The 9,500-nt window shown below is 36.7% G+C and overlaps 1 protein-coding gene across 2 annotated transcripts; it reads right to left on the minus strand.

Moving 5' to 3' along the window:
• Positions 1-4,423: 4,423 nt before the first annotated feature.
• Positions 4,424-9,500, minus strand: ccne2 (cyclin E2). Of its 2 annotated transcripts, none has more exons than XM_016292481.1 (10): positions 9,463-9,500; positions 9,289-9,364; positions 9,119-9,169; positions 7,725-7,873; positions 7,296-7,431; positions 7,049-7,195; positions 6,668-6,898; positions 6,469-6,580; positions 5,592-5,746; positions 4,424-5,468 (listed from the first exon to the last, which is right to left on the minus strand). In XM_016292481.1, exons 1-10 carry the CDS (start codon positions 9,474-9,476, stop codon positions 5,361-5,363), a joined length of 1,179 nt encoding a protein of 392 aa, XP_016147967.1. In that variant the 5' UTR covers positions 9,477-9,500; the 3' UTR covers positions 4,424-5,360. The 2 variants fall into 2 exon arrangements, with proteins under 2 accessions (XP_016147967.1, XP_016147966.1); XM_016292480.1 differs by having other exon boundaries at positions 9,119-9,172.

Raw genomic sequence — 9,500 nt, forward strand, 5'->3', positions numbered from 1 at the left:
CCGGAGCTGGCTGTCCCCTACATGGACACGGTGCAAAGCCAAAGCCAGGAACAACAACAATAACCGGACGACTTCAAGCCCAGCGTTTGTTTTTGTGTTTGTGTTTTATAGCCTTCATAGGGTTCCAGTTTGAATGCTACAAAAACGTGTCCTAAGAAACGCTTTCTGTTGATTTGTGATACAGTCGCACAGCTTTAAGGGCGAGGAGCAGCTGAGGTTAGAGGACTGACTTGTTTTATTTATTGAGTGAAATATTAAATGTACTGTATTTATTTTTGCTCTGATAGGGAACAAAGCCAGCTAATCATCAGGACTTCACCATGATGAACATGGTATGCGCTCACATCCAGCGTGTCACAACTAAGGGGTGTTTTAGTGAACACACGTGACTAATGCTGCGTTTCATTCCACTGGTAAATCCAGCTTTCTTTCTGGAAATGTGCATTAGGATGCCACTTTATGTAAGATTTTCATCTTAGAAGCTTGCGCGGAACTATGATTTTGCCGAAATGTGAATTCACACTTCCGTTCAAAAGTCTGGGATCGGTAAGATTTTTTTTTGTTTTTGTTGTTTAAAAATATAGTAAAACATTAATATTGTGAAGTATTATTACTTTTTAAAATAACCTTTTTATATTTTAATGTATTTTATAAAAAATGTATTTATTCCTTTAATGGCAAAGCTGAATTTCTAGGATTTTTGGATGAAAAGAAAGTTTAAAAGATCAGCTTTTGGACAAAGTAATGAGACTTTACTGTCATTTTGATCAATTTAATGTGTTATTGCTGAGTAAAAGTATTAATTTCTTAAAAAATAATAATAAAAAGAATTTTAAAAAATGAAAGAAAAAAAAACTAATCTTACTGACCCCATACTTTAACTAAAACAGGGAACCCATGGTACTGGAAAACCTAAAAAAAAACTAAATAATAAATTAAAATAAAATGTATAAGTATTTCTTAGGATAGAAAATACTTCATCAAATTCTATAAAATCTCTAAAAATGTTACAAATCTAAAAATTTTTAAAAAGTAACAATTAAATTAGTCGTCATAAATTACTGGAAAGCTAATGGACATGTCATGGAAATTGCACAGAAAAATTTGTCAAAAAGTTTTGGAACCCTGCTTGATTAATACCCAGTTAACAATAAACATTCACTGCATCAATGAGACAATTTTCACAAACCTGTTCGGTGTGCAGTGACAGCCAGGTGTAAAACACTAAATGATCTTCTCCGGATCATCATACACCAGCAGAGCCATTAGGTTCTTTATGTCATTGAGAATCAGATCACAAAACATGGTTGAAATTAAATAGGTCCCACATTTTCCTTTGAATGGAGCGCAGCATTATTCCCAGCAGTTTACTGATCAGGGCGTAACGTTTTAGAAATCTGCACTTGACCAAAACTCTTGTTTTAATGGACCCAGCTGCACTAGTAATGGACGCCCACTTCTGAATTTTCACTCTGAAGCATAAATTTGCCAAAAGAGGGTCATGAAGACACAGAAAGACTTCATAGATGACTGATGTGCCAATGAATCACAAATCCGCTCATGCAAAAAGAGCATAAGTTACATTACTTTCGGTCAGTGGTGATATAAATCTGCATTCTGCCATGAATATTCATTGTTTTTTTTCTTTTCTATGTCCTTTTCAAATGAGGGATGTAGTGTGTGATGCCAATCATTTCTGATGCTGGTGTACTGAAACGTGGCGACACTATCGTCTGTCTCACAACACCAGATGAATGTATCGTGTATTGAGTAGCCGAAGATGAAACTCCACTGTGTCAAAGTCTGTTTTGAAAGTTCAAATGTGGCCAGACACAGCGCAAATACAATCATTAAAAAACGTATGGATATATACTTACAAAGGATCTGTATAGTTCTATTTTTATTGTTGTGAAAACGAATATTAGTCTGCTCAAATTTGCAGGCTGCATTTTGTAAGAACAATGAGCCATAAGATTGGGTTTTCAGTTAGGTTAGTCCTCTAATAAATGCTCAGAAAACCTATACAGAAACATAAATTGAGTAGAAGACACATGGCCATTGCTCTTTTTCTGGAAAGGTCCAGGCAGTGTCACTCCATGCCTCTTGTAAACCTTCTAACAAGGGCATGAGGTCATTGTCACAATGGCTTATAGTTGACTTGAAATGTTCCTTTCAGCCCATCACAGACCTGTGCTGCTCGTTGAACCATGTAAATAATGTAAATACAGAAATACTTTTTCTAGGGCCTTAACATTTTCCTTTTTGTATTTGAATTTTAATAAATGAACTGTTTTCCTTGAGCAAACGTGTGAGTGTGGTTTTCTTTTGTGGTGTTTTACTGCCACCCAGCGGTGATTTACAGTAATCACAGCCTGGGATGTTTTTCTTTCTTTCGCCAGTATTGCTATCAGCTGCCTTGTGATCTCTAGTTTTCTGTTGATTTAGGTCCTACCTATAGGTATCATCTACATAATTTCCATGAGTTTTCCAGCCTTTTTAAACTCCCTGATGTGAACCGAGTAAAGTTTGCTCTTATTCTGTTACATGGTTTTAAGAGCCATAAATAATCTTAGAAATTGCCTTTTTATTCATGACACACTCCTGTTCTGCACCAATCAGACTCATCTACTAAACATTGTTAGCAGCTGTGTAGGTCAGTATAAAGCACTGTGATCAGTTAAATGGGTTGAATGAATGTTTTTTGGCAGCTGGTCAGTCTCATTGCGTATAATTTGCTATCTTTTCCTCTCTGTGGTATATTTACATATATTTGTCTGGATTTCTCATGTTTTGTTTTGAATTTTTGAGCTACATAAATCACTTTAGTGGGTGTCATGAGGTCTAATACATTTCTATATTTCTGGTTTAACTTCATGCCCTTTCTGACACCTTAGGTTCTGTTGTATTTATGAAATGTATTTAATTACTATTATTTTATACATACGTGTGTGTGTGTATATATATATAATTTTTTTTAATTGCTACCTCCATCTCTGTCTAAAAGTTCTCCAAGCCATCATAATGCAGTAGTACGTGGGACACATCATTAAAAGTAAAAGCATGTGTAGTTTGGCATGGGTTCTTTGTCTCAGAGGTTCTTGCAGGGGGTTGCGAGTTCAGGGGTAGGAAGCCCACTGAGGAGGGGACACTCATTCCCAGAACTACACAATAACTCCAACAACAAAAGCATTGTAAGAAGAGTCCATGTCTTCAGCACCAGCCGCATGTCTGGCAGACTCCTCTTACATACAGAGCAGCTGACCACTGCATAACATGCATCCTCTTTGCTGGAGGAACTGTTTGCTACATGTACCAAAATGGCAAAAGACCATTATACAACTTTATTATCGAGGATAAACTCTTTATCAAAGAATTGAGCTCTAATAATAGCCAGTGTCTTCTGCAAAGAGCTGCTGTAAGAGTATCAAAAGGTTTTCCTCTGTTTATCTGGGCGTGAGGACAGCAACAACTTTTTGGGAGACTCAAGACGTAACAACGACGCCTCAACACCCTCATTAGGACAATTTGCAATTGGTCTTAATGCAGTTCCTTTGTTGCGCCACCAAAAGGTACATCACCACCTCCCCCATCATACTCCCATACAACAGAAGCAATAGGGGACTGACACTGGCTTCACATTAGACCAGCAATGTTTATGCATTTCTGCAGATAAATGTTAAATTATTAGTGTAAAATTGCAAGTTTCAAAGTTTAGGGACAGTAAAACCCATCATCTTATTTGAAATAAATGCTGTTCTTTTTAACATTATATTTAAAGTATTCTGGGGGAACAAATTCTGTTTCAACAAAAATATTAAGCAGCAGTGTTTCCAACACTGATGAATGTCATGACAAAAATACACGTTTCACTTTTTATTAACTTCACATTGGAAATTACACATTACAGTCTTGAAATTGTTATTTGTACACATACCGAGGATAAACTCTATCAAAGAATTGAGCTCTAATAATAGCCAGTGTCTTCTGCAAAGAGCTGCTGTAAGAGTATCAAAAGGTTTTCCTCTCTGTTTATCTGGGCGTGAGGACAGCAACAACTTTTTGGGAGACTCAAGACGTAACAACGACGCCTCAACACCCTCATTAGGACAATTTGCAATTGGTCTTAATGCAGTTCCTTTGTTGCGCCACCAAAAGGTACATCACCGCCTCCCCCATCATACTCCCATACAACAGAAGCAATAGGGGACTGACACTGGCTTCACATTAGACCAGCAATGTTTATGCATCTCTGCAGATAAATGTTAATTAGTGTAAAATTGCAAGTTTCAAAGTTTAGGGACAGTAAAACCCATCATCTTATTTGAAATGCTGTTCTTTTTAACATTATATTTAAAGTATTCTGGGGGAACAAATTCTGTTTCAACAAAAATATTAAGCAGCAGTGTTTCCAACACTGATGAATGTCATGACAAAAATACACGTTTCACTTTTTATTAACTTCACATTGGAAATTACACATTACAGTCTTGAAATTGTTATTTGTACACATACAGTACATCTTATGTACAATTCATAGTACATTTTTACACTGTTCTTAAATCAACAGCGACGCTAACATGACTGGCTCAAGTCCAGGTCAAATTTAATTCAAGCTATGCTACAAACAAAAAGGCATTAAATTCATAAATAGCAAGCACCTCAAATTATTAAATATGCCTTTGGCATTGAGGAACAAAATTGCAATTCAAATATTAAAACGAAAAATCTATATGAAATAAATACGCAGTTTGCTTAAATTCAGTTTGGTAAATTCACTTCTGAGGGGTGAAAACAGTCAAGTCTTACAGGAGTATCTGGAGAATGAAAACAAGGGAATGACATTCACTAGGACCTGAAGGTTTAAGAAAACAGGCCAATAACCGATTCTGCTGGTTGTACAGGCTCGTCCTGTTTCACAAGCAGTTAGCACCACTGGGTTGGCATTGGACCACATTAACGCCAAAATTCAGAACATAGGTTTCACATCACACGCACAATAAAATTTAATTGTATTTACATAACATAAAACGGTAACAAGATCCATGAAGCAGCAGCAGCATCTGTGCAGACTTCTGAACTGGCAACAAAGCCAGACGCTCTTCAGTCTGAGATATTAACCTTTCATTTCTAGCTTCAGAAAATGGATATTAATCCATTCTTCGATGGAAGGCACTTTTGAGTGCTTCAAACACTAATCTGGGAAACCAAACTTAGGTTCTCCCTCAATTTCACACATCTGAATGTTTGACCCCCCCCAACTGTAAGTGTCTGGATGTGTTGGTCTGGAAGGGCTCTCAGATCTCTGGGCTGTGATGGCATTAAATAAAAAGACTAGCTATAGCAGGTTCTCCTCAAACCCATCAAGCATTAGCAGGTTTCTCAGTGCTTTTAGGAGGGGTCAGTATTCCAGCCACAGCCAAAGGAGACATCCGGCCCAAGCTGTCCTGCTGCAAATCATGTGCTTCACTCTGAAAAGACACACGCAGAATGTTAAAACTTGTTCAATATTAAAAAACTGATTGAGGAGACAATGGGAGAAAAGAAAAAAAAAATAAATAAATAAATAAAAAAAAAAAAAATAAAGAACTCACCAGCATGGCTAGATAGTCCACGTGGGTCTGTATGTTGTGTCGACCTGCCGCCACCTTTTTGAAGTCCTTCAGCTGTGGTCTGGGCCATTCACGAACCACTCGTGCAAATGCGTTCATCCACTGCACACAGCTTGATATGCTGTCCCATGTGAGCCCTGGTAAGAAAGAAAAGAAAATATTTAGCACAAATCAAAATCAACCGATTCAAAAACTTTAGCACAAAAAAAAAAAAGTCAGGGTTTCCGCAGATTTTAAGATTACAAGACCAATTAAGGAAAATCTCAGTAATAAATTATTGGAACACAAAACATCAATATGGTCCCTAAATGTAAGTGTGTAGGGAGCACATAATTCATTCATCCCCCCCAAAAAATTAAATAATCATCATCATCTGATCACGCTACAAAAACCATGTTCTTCCTCAGTATTTTTGTCTTGTTTTAAAAAAGTCTAAACATTCAATAAATCAAGATACATTGAAAAGCAAAGTGACAAGCAGTATTGCTTTCTGTATGCAAAATGAATGAGTTTTAAAAGTTAAAACAAGAACAAATTCGCTGAGGAGTCAGAAAAAATACTTAATTCAAAGGGAAAACAAGTTTTCATACCCCACTGGCAGATATTTGTTCTTATTTGAAGCATAAAGTCACTTCATGTTGTTCAGTTTGTCAGAAAACAAGGCTATTCATTTTGCATCTCAGGTGAATTTCATCCTAATTTAAAGATGATTCGATATTTATATGGTGGATGATGTTCATTCTTTGCAACATTTAATGCCACGATTCATGAATTTAAGAAGGGCATGCGGAGACTTATAAAATACCTTTTTAAGAGCTGCAGAAACCCTGAAAAGTATATCCAAGATCAGAAAGCTCACCTGATACTTTATGGACGGTTTCAAAAGAAGTAAAGTGACAAAACGCAGCAGCAGCGAGGACTCCATACTGGTAATCCAAACAATTAATGTCCAAAATGCAAAGATCCAACAACTGCAGAGAAGAACCAAGAGTCAGAAGAGGTGTCAAGATAACAAACCAGCTCGATCCATGTTAACTTCAAAGGAGCTGAAGTCTCACCTGTGTGATTTGGATGTAGGTTTCCTGCGAGAACTGAGGAATGAGGAAGTTAGCATCGTCCTTCGAAGAGTCCACTTGGGAGTAGAGCTTCAACCACGAGATGATGGTCTCAGGACAGAGCTCCCACTTCAACGCCTTCAGTATCACAAGCTCTTTAGCAAGAATCTCCTCCTCGTTGCAGGCCCCGTCCGTCACATAAGCAAACTCCTGGAGCTTTGGCGGGTAAATCTCCTGTCAAACAGAGATACATTTTATGAGAAAAGCGGCACCATGGACTTCTGTGATGCTTCAGATGACTTTTATTATCATCATTCACAAATCTTACAGAAAAAAACCCTAGTTCTGTAAAACAGATTTCGGCTGATGTCAGAGTTTAAGTACCTCTATCTTTGAGGCTATGAAGAGTGACGTTATGCCGATGAGCTGCAGCTGATCTTTGCCGATGTCTTTTTGAGTGAGCATGAAGCGATCAAAGATGTCCTGAGCCAAGTAAAATGTCTCCCGATGGAGAGTATAAACTTCACTGACCTGCGTAGAAAGAATTTAATATCAGATTAAACACACAAACAATCAGATGACAAGACCAAAAACCCTTTATACATGCGAATTTAAAAAAAAAAACACATACCTCCATGAGCCAGTCCAGCAGAATGGACCTCATTTTGGGCTGCAGGGTCGGATGCTGCTGGATGAAGCCCTTGTCATGTACATACTTCAGCTCCTTGTTTAGCATCTTTATCCACACATCATCTGAACTGGCCCAACTGACAGGACAACAGCAAATTAGTGCCGAATGATATTAAAAACACTCAACGAAACATGTTCATAGATGAATTATGCTTGCATATTGATAATCTTCCAAAACTAGCATTACATAACTCGGGAAGTGTTTGAAGTGGTTGCAATAAATTAAGCCAAGTGGTTTTCACTGTGATTCTGGATTCGTTTCCTCATGTTGTCAAGCGGATTGTTTCATTGAGCATTATTTGTAAGAGGCTTTGATTTATTAGCATTTCTTCTACTTTTCAAAGGATGAGACGCTGTGATCATGTGTTACCTGAGGCATGGCAGCGGAGAGGGTTTCACAAAGAGGTTCTTGAATCTGAAGCGCTTGAAACCAGAAAGATTAGCGGTCTCCTGATGAACCTCTTTCTGAGGAGTCTCGATTAACACACTGGGACTAATATCACCTTCAAAACACCGGTTCTAGAAAAAGAGAACGGTGTTTCCATTTAGATTTTAGGAATAGGACTCAGCCAACTAAAATATACATTGGGCATGAATAAGACCAGATTTAGATTACTCAGCACTTTTCTTTTTATAAAACCTTGTTTAGTGTACATTATATATATACACACACACACACTTTACATTTAGTATTGCTGCAAAGGAATATCCTTTCAGGCATCAAAGAACATTTTATGCTCAGTGTTGGGGAAAGTTACTTTTAAAATAATGCATTACAATATTGCGTTACTCCATAACAAAAAGTAACTAATTACGTTACTTTATGGAAAGTAATGCGTTCTGTTAAAAAAAAGAAAAGAAAAAAAAAAAGCGCTCTATTTTTAGACTATGCAGAAGACATTTCAACACTTCAGCAGTAAAAAAAAACAAAAAAAAAAAAAAAACAAATGTTCGTCTAGAGTAACTTTAGCTTATTAGTACGGCTGAACTGGATCATCGAAGGTCAGAAGCAAAGACATTGGTTAATAGAATGGGAATAAATACATAAAGGATATTTGTGTTGTTTAACATTTAATTATTGCAGGTTTACGTCATATTCTGAGTTGCATTATTTTTATTCATTTTGAGGAATACTGAATCTGTGCGTGTTTTTGTTTTGTGAGTGAGATGAATTAATGCATATTCATATTTATTTTAGAACTACAGTAACATCTGATTTCTCTCAACATGGGGACAGGAGAGCTGTCAGTCAATAAATAAAAATTTAAAAAAAAAGAAAGAAGTAACAGATATTCTCTTGTAAATTAAAAAGTAATGCGTTACTTTACTAGTTACTTGAAAAAAGTAATCTGATTACGTAACTCGCGTTACTTGTAATATATTACCCCCAACACGGTTTATGCTTATGAACTTTTATCAATACAGCAGCTGCAAAACAAAACGTTAAGAATACTAAAGATCATACAAGGAATACTAAACTTTTTTTTTCCGTAATCTAATTAAATAAAAGATGGTTTTTTTCGCGGGCTGCTGAATAAAGGAAATAAACGCGGGAGGTTCTGGACGTGACGTCACGGCGCGCTGATTAACTCGGTGACATCATTACTGCACGTGACCGAATTACAGCATAACAAACAGACCGCTAGTGGAAAACTAGCATTTATTGCCATTCAAACTTAGTTAATTTAACCAGTCTTGGCTCTTTTAGCTGTTTAAAAATAATACGAATAATGTACAAATACATGTAACATGTCATCAGCTTACCTGAATCTCATAGTGTTGTTTCTTAGCTGTTGACGGGACTCTTCTATTGCACTGCTGGGGAAAAAAAAAATACATTTAAATATTAAAATAAATATTTGCGTATATTCTGAAGAAAATGATACACTGCAGTTTCAATAACGTAACATTCAAAATCAATGGTAATATCGCACCTCGCCTTTTCTTTTCCTCTGCGGTTTGTTTTGTTCTGGTGCATTTTCATTCCTTTCTTGTAATGTGTTGCGACTACTATTCAAACACAAGCGTTATAAAGAATTGAGTTTAAGGGTTCGCCAAGTCAAACATACGACGAACAAATTCAACTAAATGAAACGAATAATTCTTACCTGCGTCTTGACATTTTCGAAACAAACGGTGTGCTTTT

Source organism: Sinocyclocheilus grahami, unplaced genomic scaffold (assembly GCF_001515645.1).
Source record: "Sinocyclocheilus grahami isolate Dianchi unplaced genomic scaffold, SAMN03320097.WGS_v1.1 scaffold285.1, whole genome shotgun sequence".
Classification (NCBI taxonomy): domain Eukaryota; kingdom Metazoa; phylum Chordata; class Actinopteri; order Cypriniformes; family Cyprinidae; genus Sinocyclocheilus; species Sinocyclocheilus grahami.